Genomic DNA, 17286 nt, shown 5'->3' with positions numbered 1-17286 from the left:
CTAAATATCACAAAGACTTTTACTATTGGGAAATCACCTTTATGCCCTAGGGGCTCGTTTCGCACTAAGGTCAAGGTTATTCAAGGCCAATAGCATAGGAATACATTTGGAGGTCATTTGAAGATTACTTTGTACAAAATCTCAGGTGACATCAATGTCCAAGATCCTGTAGTCCTAAGATCGTCTCCTGTTCAACTTTTGGATTGGTCAGTTTTACCTTTACCCTTTGCTTGACCCTCACGAAATGGTCTCCATTTTTTTTCGGGTCAAATGTTCAATAACTTATGAATGATGCTCTTTGTATGACCTTAACCCTTTAGATGATTTTTACAATCTTTGCACGAAAATTCGTGAATCGTACTAATTGTGTAATTAATCATTCGCAATATTAATTGTTACCTTTTTTTTATCCATTTAACTGATTGTTACAATTAACCTGAATCAATTTTCCCACAGTAATTAGATTGTTTATAAAAACGACTCTTCAAATCAATGATCATGATTAAAGTGACAATTTAGATATAATCGATGTGAATAAAAAATCCTTGGACATCCAAAGTATTTATAGAAAGTTAATCATGATTAATTTGATCTCATCAAGTTAATCATAATCATCGGAATAAAATTGAAAACTGGTTTCATTTTAATTGTTAACAATCAATGAATGAACCTGAAACATTAAGTTTGAATATAAAAATAAACTTGTAATCAGATTTTTCTAGATTAAGATGAATCTTCTCAAGTCTAGTGACCTTTTTTATAATTTATCATTAACTTTCACTCTTTATCATGTTAATTAACTTTTTCTGTTAATCAACAATTAAGAAGAAGAAAAAAAAACAGAAACATCAACAATTAACATAACGTATCAACCTTTTGTTTTTAAATCTTAACTTGATTGCAACATGATTAACATGATGATGATTGTTACCATGAAAAAAAAAATATCAATGAACTTTGTTAATTATATCTGATAAATTAACGATTAATTGTTAACTAAATTGTTTGATTGACAGAATTGATAAAAGTTTTAAACAAAGAAACAAAGTTTTAATAGTCAATAAGCTCTCAAGGGATCGATCCGATTTGTTAGTTGATTGTCTTGTTAATCAGTTAATCAACTAATCAGTTAATCATTTATGATTAATAACGAGAAAAGTTCATTCAGATTAGTTAATTGTTTCGTTAGAATAAAAGTAAAAAAAAAATAAATTAAAAGAGAAAGAGAAAGTTAATTGCCCCAAGCGATCAACAGGTTATATAACTTTTTCCCTTTTACTGTTAACGCGTAGTACGTTTTAAATGGCGGTGTAAACGGCCTGTGGCCTCAGGCTATTTACTCTGAATGATGAATAAAAATCATAACAATTAACATGGGAGGTTATGAAATCGATCGTGTAAAAAACGTTAATTGTTATCAACATAATTAATATCACAAGTTAATTTAAGTTTCACCTTTACAATTGATTAAAAACATTGTAATATTTGTTTCACTTGATGATTAAATCTTTGTGAATTAATAATCATTATGATTAAGATGATTTAATGATAATATGATGCCATTGATCTTGGAGCAATTTAATGATTATGTTAATCATTTTCTTTATTTTTTTGGTTATTAAAGCTCGCAATTTAATTGTTAAAGGTCAATGTTATCTCAATCTCTGGCTTGTAGTTGATTCAGTTACTATTAAGTGAAAGTTGTTTTATTAACCTGATATCAATCAAATATCATCCTGATTGTTGATCACTTTGGACAATTAATCAGCACGATTGAATTAAGGTCATCGAACATAATTAAACTTGTCCATTGATTAATAGACATTGACTTTTTTTTCTTAATACTTTTCTCTTTGTGTTATTATTATTATGGGATAAGTGATGTTGATGTTTAATTTGATTCGAGTTCATCTCAACTCTTTGATTATAAATTGTTATTATTAAATTGTTTCATGATTGAACAGTTTAGTGACCCTCATGATTATGTTTTCTTGATGATGATGATGATGATGGAAACTTGTATTGATCAACATGGCGCTGACTTCAAGAACCTTAACCTTTTACAATTGTAATTTGTTTAACAATTTAACTTTTGTTATCTTCATAAATTATCATGAATCTTAATCATCGTAATTGTTGCTTTCTAGCAAAACCATTAACAATTTAGCTAATTATAGCTCAGTCATTTTATAATCTGAAAAGAGATTATCGTTTACAGTCCTTGTGACAAATATATGTATATATGATATTCTTGGTGTATTGTTGTTGTTATTGTTAACATTTCTTTCATTGATATAACAATTAATTGTGTTGACAGATTAAATAATCAAAAATCCTTGAGACTTGTTTGGTTAATTGTTGAAGAAATTCATGTTTTCCTAGTTAAACGGTCTCTCTCTCTCTCTCTCGGTGTATTAATATTCCAGTTATTCCAATGGTCAAGTTAATGTTTATAATTAGCCACAAGCACTAGATTATCAAGCTAATTGTCATCAGATATTATCGTTACATGAATAATTAACCATTTCATGATTTTGCATTGCGAAAGTATTATCATTAATTGTGATTAAATTTGTTAACCTTGCAATCAAGTGAAAGTAATATAATCCTTTTGTTTATGATTCAGGATTGGTGATGATTGAGAAAATTAATTATCAGGTTTTGTAATAATAAATGGTAAATGATTTCTGGTCAGTCGATGGTCACTTTGGGAATTAGATCTGAGATTATCAACCAATCAGCGGATTATCATCAATTATCATCAATTATTTAAAATTCATTTGAATTGTCCATGAATCAGGATTGAATGCAATCAAGTGTAATAACACCTCGAGTCCAGTGATTTGGTTGATTGTTATTGGTTGATTAGTCTGATTTAAATGATACAATTTAAAAGCAACGCAACAACTTGAAGGCATCAATCAGTTGGTAAATAATATCAATTAAAGATTTAAACTTTAATTGAGCAATTTAAATGATATTTCACTTTGATGATTAATAATCCAATCCAGTTAACGGAAATACCAATTATCTGTTTAATAAGATTAACCGGATTAAGTAAGTTCCTTGTTACTCAATCAAACATTTGATTATGATTGTAGTTTATTTTCCCTTGTTGATTGTTTCACACTTAATTGTTCACAAATCTGATTAAGTTTGATTTCCTTTTCCTGGTGTTTCCCGTGATTAACAATCCAACAATCAACCAAAAATTGCTCTTCCACCAACAAGATTAACCTTCATCTTAAAGCAAAATCATTTGATTGGCATAAATATGATAATGATTAACGCGTCCAGATGATTGATTTATAAAAAACTGACCTCGACAATTAACTAACTGGAAATGATGAGACCTGAAAATAAAAATAGATGATTAGTAATGATTAACTGTAACAAGAATGTGATCAGAATATAATTAACAATTTAGAAACAATAATAATAATAAACATACCGATTGACCGAGATTGATTTTTCTTGGTGTTTTAATGAATAATTTAGATTGTTGATTAATTGTCACCCTGAAAAAACGTCGACAATTTAGCACCTTGATATTTGTATTTGCTAATCGAAAGTAATTAGTTGCTTTAAGCGAATAAGAAAACTAATTTGATTCCAATAATTTGAAATGATTAATCTGTTACCCATTAATCAACTGGATTCATCAACAGTTCCTTAATTGTGTTGATTGTTGAAAAAGAAATATAAGATTAAAAAGAAAACAATAAATTAAATTTTCATGAACTGTTTCTGATCATCATTCAGGTAAAATGATGTTTGATTGTTATAATACCATCAAAGTTAATCTAAAGGGAAAAATGTAACGATGACCACGATACGATTAAAGGTCAATTAGAATTTTTTGTTTCTCGCCATTTTCACCTGAGTGTTTATCGTTTTTTATTCTGGTGAAATCATCATCACCATCATCTTTTTGGAAAACATTTTAAAAGATAATTAACCATTAGCATCACCTTATTGATTGTAAATATCCATCTAAAGGGTCATTGTAATGACCAATACCAATATTTATATCCCGGTATCAAAGGCCGATGTTCAATCAATCGTTTATCAATTTAAACACAATTGATTCAATTGATTTAATAATAGATGATAAATGATGGTCTCTTCAGGTCGGACGAGTGCAATAACATGGTCACAACAATCAATCAACGATTTGGTAGCCAACAGATTATACAAGGTTACAAGCGTATCGACAATCACCACCATTGAGTGATAATTTAATCACCATCCTACATGTAAAATAATAATAATAATAGTAAACCATTAATTTGATTGTAAATTAAAATCAACAGGTAAATAACAAGTTATTGACAATAAAGGTTCTGACCTGGTCAGGTCAGTATAGATGTAAACTAACAATTCAATGAATACATGATAATAATGTAATCATTTAAAATCAATCTTACCTACACTTGGACTTTACATTAAACTTGTAATCAAATCATCCTATCAATTAATTATCATCATAATTAATGATTGTAATACAATCAATGAATGATTGAGTCTAAAACAAAGTTTCAAATAAGTTAATCAAATATCAATTTAACAATTGAAAGATTATTTTGTTTACCTTTTTATAACAGTGATTTTTTTTGTTCTGCTTTCTCAGTTAATCAATTAAGGTGGTTAAATTTGAAGATCATTTAGTAATCATCGTGATTATATTGAATCCAAATATTCATTTGAATGGCTGACGAGCAATCGGAAAAATTGTATCAACTGACCATCGTAATTGATAAAAAAAATGGATTCAGATGATCGATTACTTTGTCCAGAAATTATTATAATTGTTATTGGTTATATAACTAGAAAGAGAAAATAAGATCAGTGAAAATTATCATTAATCTCATTTCTCATCATCTTTTTCCAATTTCTTTCATTATCATCATCCTGAAGAAAACATAAACAATTCGTTAATTTCATAAAGAAAACAAGGTAAGAAAAAGAGAGAGAGAGAGAGAGAGAGTAAGAACCAAGGATGTTATATGTGGAAGGGGGAGAGAGAAGATGATAACTACGAAAAATAGTGAATACAATCAACAGATGATGAAGAAGACGAAAAAATTGGAAAAAGAAAGATGAACGAAATGAGTAAAACCAGAAAAACCAGAAAATTCGGTTTTCATGATAACCAAGGAGAGAGAGAGAAAGAGAGAGAGAAAGTGTGATGGAGAGAGAAAGTGAGAGTGAGAGTGAGAAAAGTAGACGAGGAAAAGCATAAATATATTGATAGTCTCCTGAAGATCCCTTGGTTATTTTAAATAAGATTGCGTTGAGAGAAACACCTTTGAACTATAAACAATTTAGAATCCGAATCACCTTGACCAGTTACCTGTCCACCGAAAAGTTAATCCTCTGTAAGAATTAATATCAATATCAATTAATCTGTGAAAAAAGAAAGAAAAATAATTATTTTACTTTGTTATATTCCAAGTTATATTTAATTGTTGTCGATTAAACGTCTCCCAGTCTTCAACAACAAATAAGTGGCAAGCTAAAAACTTGTCAGTGTTTGATTATAGCTGTTAATCATCATCATCATCTTCTTCTTAATCTTCTTCGTCTTCATTGGTTGAACAATTTTCCATTCTGTGAGTTATAACCTGAAAAATTGAGAGTCACATCAATCCTACACTTCTCGAGTTAGTTATCCAACGTTAATCATATACTTTCACTTGATTTTGTAACTTGGTTTATAACTGTTGCCGTGCTTTTCAATTAACTTTTCACAACAATTAAATCATGAATTCATCATTATTTACCCTTGTTCTCCTGGTTTTGGTTACGCTTCCATTGATTCAAAGTTATTGGGATGGTCATCGAGCCCAACGAACTGAGCCCAAGAACCAATTCAATAAGAAACCTTTGAGATATTTATACAAAAAATCTTATTATATTCCCTCCAATGATGGTATCGATTGGTCAGATCCAGATATGATGCAACATCCTATGGATGACACACCTAGAAAGGTAAGAAGAGAAAAAAGTTATTTTCTATTATTAATATTTGCTAATTATTAGTTAAATCATCAGCGCTACATGATTTGTTGTTAGTTTACTTTCACCTTGGAGTTACCTTTGATTACTTTAACATTTAGGTTGATTATCATCGCTTATTAGCTTGATATTAATTTAGAGTAAACCACATCATCATTTAATCATAATCATCATCAATTAGAAAGATGATGATGATGATGATGATGATGGCCTACTTTAAGGTTGTACAGAAGCTATTGTGTTTGAATGATGATGAGACAAGATGGTTAAAGCTGATGGTCAGTTTGTGGTTTAACAAGATGAACGATATTTCCTTGTTGAATGACTTATTGAATTGTAATCATCTTTACAATTAGAATTAAAACCGTTTCCGTGATATTGTTGATGATGATGATGATGATGATGATGATGAGAATTGGCTGATATTTGTTTCCCAAATTGATCTTTCTTTTGTCACTTTTCACTTTTATTCTCTGTTTACCTTAATATCATAATCGATGTAATTAAGGTTCCAATTTTAAGTCCAAATTTAAAATTCAGACTCTATTGTTATTCTGGTTTAATGGAACATGATTATTGCTGATGGACAATTTACTAAATTGTTTTTCGTTTGCTCTTTTTTTTTATACCATTAATTTAGACTCATCGTGGATTGGGTGATATTTGTTCATACAGTAATGATTGTGAATCAGGATGTTGCTTATTAAATCGTGAATCGGGAATTCGAAGTTGTCAAAATCGAGCTCAAAGAGGTGAACGTTGTACTTTGGCGCAAATTAAGGGTGACCTTTATGTTGACGCTTGTCCTTGTGTCTCTGGAAATGGTTAGTATTACAATCGATAAAATCAATAAGTGTGTAATCAACAAATATACACACACGCATATATATATATACACCTTGTTTCACTTCCCACGATTACATATTAATCGAAATCAAGAAGAAGAATAATCAAAGAAAGAAATCAAATCCTTAAAATGACTTTCACTTTCCAAATCAAGTTTCAAAAAGGGTAGATAAAATTTGATATGTTCTGATAATTATGTACGATAATTAATCATGGAACTGAGATCCAAATTATTTAGATCAGATTAGTTAGTTGGATTCTCCAATTTAAATTGTCAACATTGGTTTTTAATATCTTTTCATTTGTTGCTCGTCCTCAGATAATAAGTGAGACTTAAAGATGATCAAATAACAGAATTTGATTGAGAAATCTAGAAGACAAAGAAAAAAGTAATTAGAATGAGAATTAGTGAAATAAAAGAGATGGCGAAGTAAATTAATTAATTAATTTATCATTTTTCGATAAATTAATGTAACCTGATTTCCCACGTCTCTTGAGACAAAGGAAAATAAAACTTAATATAATAATGATTTGATTAACACTTTATATCAGATCGTAAAATGTTCATGTAAATGAGCACACAAACATACAAAATACACACACAATACAATTGAATTGTATGAATATCATCATCAACTACCTTTTGATTAACTATTTATCATTGAAATGAACGAGATCAACCTCATACTTATGAAATACAAAGCGCAAGGTTGATTAATCAAAAGTGTGTGTGTGAGAGAGAGAGAGAAAAGTTTAAACTGATAAATAACAAATTGTTCCAACATGATGATGATGATGATGATGATTAATGTTCTGGTTGATGTAAACAATTGGATAAAATGTTTGTAGAAGAAAAAAAAATTTTCATCATGTTTACCGGTTAATATCTTTTCTTTTCTCAAGTCGATTTACTTTGATTGTTAACAATTAGTTGTCGTTTTTACGATAAACAAGGTTAAACACCATTCAGATTATTGTGATGTGGTTGACGGATTTGAATTGAAATTAAACATGGCCATTTGTACAAGAAAGATTATCCATTTCCTACAGAGAATAAATGAAATAAAAAGCTATCAATATATAGGAAGGTCATTAAGAAGTGTTGGTTATTACATTTTTACATACATTTAGAAAAGAATATTTAACTTACACTTGAAATGAGAAAGAGCGGGCGAAAGACTATGAATTGAGGAGAAATTCTCAACAATTAAGGTTCCTTTGATTTCCTGGTATCCATGATTACATTGTAGAAATTAAGCTAATTTCAGGTTCTCTCACAATTGATGCGAAAAATTAACAGATAAGAACCGTAGGTTGATGATATCATTTGTGATGATGGAAATTGTGATTGACTCGCAACTAACCAATTCCCACACAATTTTCGCACAAAATTAACAATGGAAAATGTTCCTTAATCACTTCACCATGAAAACGAAAGAAGAAGAAGAAAAAGAAAAAAAGTCTCAAGTCAAAAGAGAAAATGAAAACAAAAAGATAAATAGTAACAATTAACCAGAGGGAAAAAATAGAAAAAGTAATTAACAAAATAAGTGAAAAGAGAAAATGAGTCAACCCGATCACCTGACGTTCGTTTGGTTGCTAAGCAACGAAAAAGAATAAAAAACAAATTCGATTTACTTTTATTTTCTTTGTTTCTAAATTTTTCTAAATTTTTCTCTGTTTTTCTTTTTCCGTTATTATTTTTATTTCTTTTTTCTTTTAGATTATTGTGATTATCCTTCCAACATTTGTCGTAAATAAGTTCTAATTTTATCGTTTGTTAAAATGGAAACGTATTTATGGTAAAAGATTTGAGAATTTTTTTTTGCTGTTATACCTTTTGTTACTATGGAGCATTTAATTTACCAACTCTAAACTTTTATATAATTTTACTTACGTAATTTTCAAACAATTTAATCATCTTTTTTTTTAATACAACACAAAACATTCAATCAATGGGTATCAACAAACATCACTCACACTCACATATATTTACAAATGGATGATGGATCAACTGACCGGTTGTTTAAATCTACCCTGAGACCAGAGTTATGACTATCATTAACTAACCTTTAGTCTTGTCCAATCTTGTGCTTTTGTGGTTAGTAACCTGTTGTCTTTAAATGTTCAAGTTAAACTTGTTGAAAGGCCTTTTACAATTTAACTAAATCACCATCTGATTAACTCAGATTACTGACTTGAACATGAAGAAAACGGAAGTTACTGGAGTTGTTTACCATCATGTCCAATTATAAGCTAAATCACCATCATCATCATCCTCATCCTCATCAACAACAACAATTTACATTCTTTTATTTCAACAAAAAAAAATTAGAAAATATATTAATATAAATATAACTGAAATGGAATGAAAGAAGTCAATGATCATCAACTTATCATCACCCTCGTCATCCTTGTCACCAACACACTTCATCTTATCGTCGTCTTCACAATTCAACAAAAAAGAAGAAATTACAATCAACCATCTCAATTCATCTTTATTTTCTTCTTCTCTTCTTTTTGTCCACCATTTTTCCAGCCAAAATCTTTTCTCTCTCTCCCCTCCTTTCCTTTCCGTCTTCTTCTTTTTCCCTCAATTATATTATTTTATTATTCTTTATACATATTAACACCTCCACTTTACCCTCTTTCACCCACTTTCCGTTTCAATCAAGTTTACTGAATGATTCCAATTTCCAATTGATCCAATCCATCTTGATTTCTTCTCTATTCTTGCTCGTCTTCTTCTCTCTCTCTCCCCTCTCTTTCCAGTATCATCTTTGTCTTCTCCCTTTGAGAAAGTGGAAGATATCAGCTCATTTCCTTACCGAATCAGCCATGACCCAGATTAATTTAAAATATCTACACCATCTCAGCGTCTTACATCATCAACCACAACCACAACAACAACAACAACAACAACAACAACAACAACAACTACAGGCAATATTGTGATTAAAGGGATAATATCACAACAACAATCGTCCAGTAATAATAATAATGATGATTAGAAGTAAACAAAACCTTTTGTTTCACTAATCAACAGGCCAAACTTAGATTTTATCATCAACACTTGATTGTCTTTAACCAATATATCTCCCACTTTCATCAAGCTCTGTCATCTTAATATCCACTAACCAATTGAACAACAATCAACTATAACTCCCGTGTTGTGGATATATTATCAATCCTTTCAAGAGATCATCAAATATTCAATTATAATTATCCCTCCGTCATCATCATCATCGTCATCATAGTCTAACCTGTTTACCGAAACAAAGAGATCCCATAACAAGCCAACTCACTACTACACAATAGATTCAATAAGAAGAAGAAGAAGATGACAAATAACCAGAAAAAAAACTACAACTAAAAGAAATCAAGAGAACAATTAAAAAGAGGAATCATCGATTGGTGTTAATCATCTGATTAACTTTTCCACAAAAAGAAAGACGAAGTTAATTCATCTCGATATTTGTACATATAAACATTTTTTTTATGATTAACAATCATTAAATATTTTCATCTCATATTCAATCATCAATGAAAATATTATATTTCTGATTAGTTAATCTAATTTCAGGTTTCGATTAACAATTTCAGATTAACTTATCCTTAATTTGCAAAGTTAATTGTAGAAATTAATTGATGTCGAGGCCGAGAATCAATTTCAATCTTATCAAGGATATTGAAAGTTAATCCAAACAATCAATTGAATCAAAAAGAAACGATGATGATCAAGGAAAATCAATTAAATCATATTAGAGAGATAATTTGATTTAACTTATTTTTTTTCGATTAATTTTTTAATTTCATCTCAGTGTTTACAATTAACTGTTAATTGTTCCATTGTTTGGTTAATTGTTGTAATCGTATCAAATTTTAATACCTGACGAGTTTGTGATTCAATTAAATCGTATTGACCCTGGTACATTTGAAGAGATAAATTAACGATTAACAATTAGTGATTCTCATCTGATTAATGGTAATTAACTTACCAGGTAAACTTCATTATAAATAGTTCGTGTTGAATTGATTAGGATGTAATTAGTCAAGTTGATTGTTGAATTAACCTGAAAAAAAATGATCAAATATGTTAACTAATTAGTTGGATTAATTAATTGTTACAATTTACCTTTTGTAACATATGAATTATATTAACTCTGTCATATTTAATTCCGTTAATTGTTTCCTCGTAATTAGTTGATTCCCAAGTTTCCAATTCTCCCTGAAACTTTAATTTTTTTAAATTATTAGTTAATTGTCTCAGAGTTAATTAGTTAATTACTAACCGATGGGAATTGTCCTCTATACTTGAGATCATCTTTAATCCAGAATAGTTGATTAACTTGATTTAAATAATCATCCGAGTTAATTGTTGACACAGAACATGTAGACTGATTGTGATTAACATTCTGATCATTGATAATTGGATTAATTATCGTGATAATTTTATCCCAATTAGCGTAAATCTAAATGAAAAGACAAAAGCAAAATACAATTAACCCCAAACAAACAATTAGTTAATTATATTACTAAACAAACCTCAATATTAATTTTATTTTGCTCCTCACTTGATTTAGATGATGTTTCAATTGATTTGAAGCTTAATTGTTGAGAATTAAACAATTGTGGAAACAATTTAGTCTCCTCAACCAACGATGGACATCCCAAGCCAATTGGTGGCTAATTAAAAAGAATCAAGTTAATTTACCTTAAACAATCAAGGAAAACGGGAATAGTCGGAACTCAAAGAATGGCCTGTGACCACAATTCCCTACGCTGATTACTACGCAATTAAAAGTCTTTAGGAATTTTATATTCGTTGGTCAATATAAGAATCGCTGGAAATATTATTCAGGTCAACTGAGTCGCTTTTCGGCATCTCTCAGAACTAACACTCGACTGAAAAGGTCACTATTCCGTCGATGGAAGTTCGTCCGATACTTTTTTGTCACATTTCGATTTCAGTTTTCAGTAGAAATCTAATTGATAATCACTCTAATTAACCTTTACGAGCATAAGAACTTTGTAAATATGATATTCGATATGAGTCTAGTTGGTGATGTTCATTGATTATCAATGAATTAGATTAGTTGATTAATCAAGCTCACTTTAAATTCAATATCATGATAACTTTCCGGGTTCAATTTTGTTAACGATATTGAATTGATGACAATTAACTCATCACTTGGTAAATCCGTTAATCCATATTCAGGTCCATCAACTGTTCCCGATAAGATAATCTCATGAGGAACAATAAAATCAGAATCAGGTTGATTAACTAAATACAAAAAAAGAGAGAGGTAACAATCAGTTTAAATGATTAAATTGTAGCCAATTTAGTTAATCACTTACCCGCCGGTGATTTTTTACCATAAATTGTTGTTATATTAAGTTTATTTTCATCAGTTTTTGTCCACTTGTTAATTGTTGTTATATTGCTCCCTGAAGTCTACAATTAGATTGCAAGGTTAATTGTTACTCAGAATAATTAACTAATCATCTTACCCAATTTAATGAATCATCTTTTAATCTCAATATTATTGAAGGTCCAGTGATTAAGATTGAATTTAATAAATTACCACCATCAACAATTAACGAGACCAACTTTCTGTCCATATAATAACAATAATTATCTATCACAATCAATTAATTGTCCAGTTAATTAATTTAAATTGTTGCCAACAATTAATACTTACATTGGGTTAAAACTAAACGTTTATTATCATCAAATTGATTGTGATACAAACTAATTGTTTGATGGTTTTGATGAATTATTATTTTACCATAAGATGACATTGAATCCAAACAATTAAGAAATTCAATTGTTTTGTAAGTTTCATTGTTAACCTGTAATAAGATTGATTAGTTAATTAGTAAGATAAGATTTTAGGTACACAATTAAGTTGATTGTTACTCTTACCTTGTTAATGATTGTCGCTTCAATTTTGTATTTACCTTTGGGTTGATTAATATTCAATTTACTTAATGATGAAGCTAAATGAAAATCAAACAAATTAAACAGTTAATTGTGATTAATTGTAGCTAGTTAATTATCATTTCTTACCTGTGATTCCTTGACAGGAGTAAATTGTTATCAAAATGATTTGTATTGTAATTAACTTGATTAAGGTAAACATTGTAATGATTAGTAAACTAACTTAGTTAAATGAACTTTAATTTTGAAGTTAATTGTCTTTAATTGTTGTTGTTTGTTGAGTGTCTTTATTAATTGAATGAATCTTGTTGTCACTTGTGTTAATTGAAAAGTTGATTTTCTAGTTAGTTTTTAGTAGAACCAGTTTTAATTGTGATTAGTTAACTAAATCATGTATCCTTGATTGTGATTGTCAGATTAGATTGTTTCAAATTTTCACAATTTATTAACTAACTTGAAACAATCAGGTAATGATAATATCCAGGGCATTAATTTTTGATTTATTCAGTTAATTGTGAAAATATTAATAAATTATAACAGTTTTTACAGAATTAGTTATTTGAACAATTAAAATTTAATCATGATTAGTATCCAAATATGTCTTCAAATTGTTGCTCCTCTGGTGATGAATTAGTATTTCTTTTAATTGTTGACTTTTCAATCAAATCAATTGATTTGGTAACAATTAAGCTGCTTACAAAACCAATTAACAGACCTGTTAATATGTAGATTATAATTAAATCCAATTTAAATTGTCCAAATTGTACAATCAAATTGGTTTCAGTTGATTTTGGCTGATTGGTTTCATTAGATTTCAAAATTAACTCATAATTGTGACAATATGTTGATTCAGTTAATTGGACATTTTTTTCATCGTTAATTGTGAATTTTGATAATGAACATGATGATGAGCCTGATTTTGATTTGCTACAATAATTAAATGATTTGCATTGGTCAGTGTCCAGTCCAGAGCACAGAGATGCACATTGGTCAAGGTTAAGGTTAAATTCAATTTGATTGGTGTTCACAATTATCTTTGATCCAGTTCGTTGATAATTATCTGATTGTTTAGCTACAAGAAAATAGTAAAAATAATTAAACACAACAATCAACTGATTATAACTAAACACTTACGAATATAAATGTCACAATGATCAGAGGTTTGAGTTAATTGCTCTGAATAAGGGCCAGTTAAATAGCAGAAACCATTTGATGGACAAAATTGATAAGAGTTACAATTAACTTGATTGTCAAGACATAATGAGGCACAATCACTTGATTTAATCACTTTGACTGGAGTTGAATTGATTGAGTTAAATTGTCTCAATTTAATTTGATGAAATTGTGTCTCAGCGTTTCGATGATAAGTTTTACAAGATTCATTGGAAATTATTAAATTTGATTCACTTGTGATCCTTTTGCTTGACAATTTACAGATAATTTGATTGTTCACTTGACAATATGAGAATGAATTACAATCAAGTTGACCACATGAACGATAACAATCACTAAAATAGCCAATGGTCAAGGAAGAGATCAAATCAAAGTTTTCATCTTTTAAAACGATTCCTTTAATTGGTCCAATAAATTCAACTTGTTTATCGTAATTAAAAGATGACCAATCAATTATATCATTAATTTGAAGAGGAAAATATTGACCATTGGTCATTGGAACCTTAATTGTTGAATTAGAACTTGATTTCAACAGATAATCATGAACTGAATCCAATTTAATTTGCTGAGTAAATTGATGTAACCTTCCCAATGGCGATTCGATGACCAAACAAAATTGACCGTTCGAAAGGTCATCGACTAGTTGATCGCCATCACCGACACTGGAGCAAATAATTTCATCCTCTGAACAATAAACAACAGCTCTAAATAATCAAACAATTAGAATGACAATTAAGAAAATTAATCGATCACAATTACCTGATTCTCTCATCAAATGAAGTCTCTACTTGGAGACACTTTTCAATTGTATCGACATGGACACTTGATGATTTACGAATTTTTGAAATGTCCAATCTTCTTAATTGTGTTGGAAAAACATCTAAATAAGGAAGAAAACAATTAGAAATGATAACAATTAAGAGAAAATTAATTCACCTCCAACAGATGGAGCTTCAAGCAAATTAATTGTTGCGATAATTAAATCAACTGATTGTAATTGTAAATCAATTTTCTCAATTCTTGTTGGTGAAATTTTCCCATTCTTGATAATCTCATTTTCCAATGAACTTTTAATCTCCTCGAGATTATCCTCAATCAATTGATTAGATTCTATTTGATAAGAGGAAAGAAATAATTAACTAATTGATTGACAACAATCAACAGAAACAACTAATTAATCAACTCACCAAAATGTTCAAGTTTAAAGGTTAATTGTAAACGTTTTCCAAACGGACAATTAAATGATTTCATCAGTGATTTTAATTCACTTTCAATGAAATCACTTTGATAATCATAAATGTCTCGTTCAATTTTCATCTCTAAATTGTAATTACCCTGATGATGATTAACGAAATACAGTTAATTAACTAATTTTAACCAATTAAGCTCAATTACCTTAGTATCCTTATTGTAACAATTTAAAACAATAGCCAATGGTAAATAGTGTTGACCATTACTTGACCATCCCAAGTCTTGAATCTAATTGGTATTGGTTGATTAGTAAACTACAATTAACTGATTGGTGATTAATTACCGTTTTCTCCAAGTAAATTGTTACCACTAATTTATCACAATTAACTTGATTAAAGATGACATTATATTCAACTGATTCCCAGGCATCAATGGTAAAAGCTAATCGTGATCTCTATGGATTAAAGTTCAACAATTAGTTGATTGTTGTTCATTTATACTTTTAAATATTAGTTAATTACATAATTAACTTGACCAAGATATTTAAATGGTCGTCTCATCTCAAGCAATTTATATAAATCAAATCGATCAGCTTTGTAATCGTTTACAATTAAACCCGGACCATCAGAATCAATTGGCTTTAATTTACAATTTAAATTGTTACCATAATCATAAATTATATCTAAATTGTAATCAAAAAGTTTCATTGATTTATCAGCATCTGAAATAATGGCCATTAATTGTTTATCATCATCAGCATAAATCTAATTAAATACATTAATCACTTTGGGTTAGATTGTAACAATTTATTAATAGTTATTACATTTAATTGTCTTACTTTGAATGAGGAAATTGTTTCAGAATTAAATTTAATCACTTTCTCCTTGATTGTCATTTGTATTTGTTGACTTGTTAATTTTGGTAATAATTTAATTGGTTGTAGTTCAATTGGACATCCAATACCTGGAGTTATCTAAAGGATGTTGATAATTAAATTGTTCACAATTAAGGTTAATCATATCAACTCTTACCTGTGACTCGACTTGATTATAATCTGTGATTAAATGTAAAGTAATGTCCATGATTAAATTGTAACCATCAAATTGTATCCGATTAGGTTTAATTAAAGCTAATTCAATATCAGAATTGACTGATTGATGAACAAAATTAAGACATTGGTTAATTTAATTAGCTGTTTAAACCTTAATTGTTGCCTTACATTGATGGTAAATTGTGATTCTCAATTTAGATGAGATATCTCTTGATGTACTGTCCATCTTGACCCCTTTGACCATTGGACTTGAATCTCCTTTAGCCTAATTAGAATGGTTGATAATTAATACAATTTGTTTGCATTTTTTTTTCCAATTTAATTGTTTACAATTAACTTACAAAAGCACTTAAATCATTTTGAAGTCTATAAACTAATGAAGGTCCAACCATTAAGATTGTATTGGTCAGTGAACTACTGACCCCAGGTAACATTTTATCCCAATGCTCTTTACCATTGAACTCAAATAGATCACATTGATTGTCTTTGTTTTGGAAAAATTAACAATCAACTAATTGTTCACTCTAATGTTACACAATTAAACTTACCATGAATGACCAATCGCTTGTAATCATTGACCGTCTCATAGTAAATATCAAATGAACTTTCATCCGATTCAACATGAATTTTTCCATGAATCGAATGATCAGTTGAAAGATATTCTTTGATCTTCCAATTTTTACCATTAATCTGAGAACAAGTCAACAATTAGTTAATTGTCTTACTAAATTAGAATTTAGTAATCACTAATCAAATGGTCACTTACAGTGTCCGTTAAAGTTGCATGAATAATCACATTGGATCCACTGGTCACTCGTAAGGGAAGATGCATAAGAGAAGCTGCAATTAAGGTGATTAGGTTTAATTGTTGACGAATTGCCGGTTAATAGATCATTACCTGAGTCGATTAATTGAATTAACGATGAACACATGAGATAATAGAGAAACATTTTTGTCGATAAATTAATTTATTGATTTACTTAATTAAACACATATAATGGTGATTAACTATTCATGAGAAATTCATTAATTCATCAATTGTTGGCCAACTAATTAAGTTTATTGA

General features: G+C 29.0%; 3 protein-coding genes and 1 long non-coding RNA gene across 12 annotated transcripts; 1 reads left to right on the top strand and 3 right to left on the bottom strand.

The window, feature by feature from the left end:
- Positions 1-3084: 3084 nt before the first annotated feature.
- On the bottom strand, positions 3085-8577 carry LOC128390785 (uncharacterized). 9 transcript variants are annotated; one of them, XR_008325703.1, is made up of 8 exons: positions 8015-8577; positions 7505-7908; positions 6098-7234; positions 5784-5983; positions 5307-5406; positions 4592-4826; positions 3452-4250; positions 3085-3353 (listed from the first exon to the last, which is right to left on the bottom strand). It is a non-coding gene; the product is annotated as an uncharacterized LOC128390785 (long non-coding RNA). The 9 variants fall into 9 exon arrangements; XR_008325702.1 differs by having other exon boundaries at positions 7742-7934; positions 8015-8576; XR_008325704.1 differs by having other exon boundaries at positions 6087-7234; positions 7742-7908; positions 8015-8576.
- LOC128390784 (uncharacterized) lies at positions 5405-10396 on the top strand. The gene is made up of 3 exons (XM_053350545.1): positions 5405-5991; positions 6659-6842; positions 8588-10396. The coding sequence occupies exons 1-3, from the start codon at positions 5764-5766 to the stop codon at positions 8623-8625; spliced, it is 450 nt and encodes a 149-aa protein (XP_053206520.1). The 5' UTR covers positions 5405-5763; the 3' UTR covers positions 8626-10396.
- Positions 10397-10533: 137 nt separating this feature from the next.
- Positions 10534-13156, bottom strand: LOC128390783 (uncharacterized). Its single transcript, XM_053350544.1, has 11 exons — positions 12935-13156; positions 12791-12864; positions 12567-12717; positions 12376-12503; positions 12223-12319; positions 11979-12148; positions 11410-11550; positions 11157-11336; positions 11000-11098; positions 10863-10937; positions 10534-10789 (listed from the first exon to the last, which is right to left on the bottom strand). Exons 1-11 carry the CDS (start codon positions 13005-13007, stop codon positions 10682-10684), a joined length of 1296 nt encoding a protein of 431 aa, XP_053206519.1. The 5' UTR covers positions 13008-13156; the 3' UTR covers positions 10534-10681.
- Positions 13157-13286: 130 nt separating this feature from the next.
- On the bottom strand, positions 13287-17272 carry LOC128390782 (uncharacterized). The gene is made up of 15 exons (XM_053350543.1): positions 17119-17272; positions 16987-17060; positions 16769-16910; positions 16562-16704; positions 16389-16485; positions 16201-16319; positions 16008-16142; positions 15691-15933; positions 15513-15623; positions 15374-15457; positions 15166-15313; positions 14915-15088; positions 14738-14858; positions 13940-14682; positions 13287-13877 (listed from the first exon to the last, which is right to left on the bottom strand). The coding sequence occupies exons 1-15, from the start codon at positions 17168-17170 to the stop codon at positions 13390-13392; spliced, it is 2874 nt and encodes a 957-aa protein (XP_053206518.1). The 5' UTR covers positions 17171-17272; the 3' UTR covers positions 13287-13389.
- Between the last annotated feature and the right edge of the window lie 14 nt (positions 17273-17286).

This window comes from Panonychus citri, unplaced genomic scaffold (assembly GCF_014898815.1).
Source record: "Panonychus citri isolate SS breed McGregor unplaced genomic scaffold, ASM1489881v1 Contig00128, whole genome shotgun sequence".
Classification (NCBI taxonomy): Eukaryota; Metazoa; Arthropoda; class Arachnida; order Trombidiformes; family Tetranychidae; genus Panonychus; species Panonychus citri.
This window is presented reverse-complemented; position numbering and strand designations above follow the sequence as displayed.

Coding starts and splice junctions, on each gene's coding strand:
- LOC128390784 (XM_053350545.1), top strand. CDS start 5,764: ATGAATTCATCATTATTTACCCTTGTTCTCCTGGTTTTGGTTACGCTT. Junction 5,992..6,658: donor TGGATGACACACCTAGAAAG/GTAAGAAGAGAA, acceptor CCATTAATTTAG/ACTCATCGTGGATTGGGTGA. Junction 6,843..8,587: donor TCCTTGTGTCTCTGGAAATG/GTTAGTATTACA, acceptor TTTTTCTTTTAG/ATTATTGTGATTATCCTTCC.
- LOC128390783 (XM_053350544.1), bottom strand. CDS start 13,007: ATGTTTACCTTAATCAAGTTAATTACAATACAAATCATTTTGATAACA. Junction 12,504..12,566: donor ACGTTTAGTTTTAACCCAAT/GTAAGTATTAAT, acceptor TGATTGTGATAG/ATAATTATTGTTATTATATG. Junction 12,320..12,375: donor AAGATGATTCATTAAATTGG/GTAAGATGATTA, acceptor ATCTAATTGTAG/ACTTCAGGGAGCAATATAAC.
- LOC128390782 (XM_053350543.1), bottom strand. CDS start 17,170: ATGTTTCTCTATTATCTCATGTGTTCATCGTTAATTCAATTAATCGAC. Junction 16,705..16,768: donor CAAGCGATTGGTCATTCATG/GTAAGTTTAATT, acceptor TCCAAAACAAAG/ACAATCAATGTGATCTATTT. Junction 16,320..16,388: donor AATCACAATTTACCATCAAT/GTAAGGCAACAA, acceptor TTCATCAATCAG/TCAATTCTGATATTGAATTA.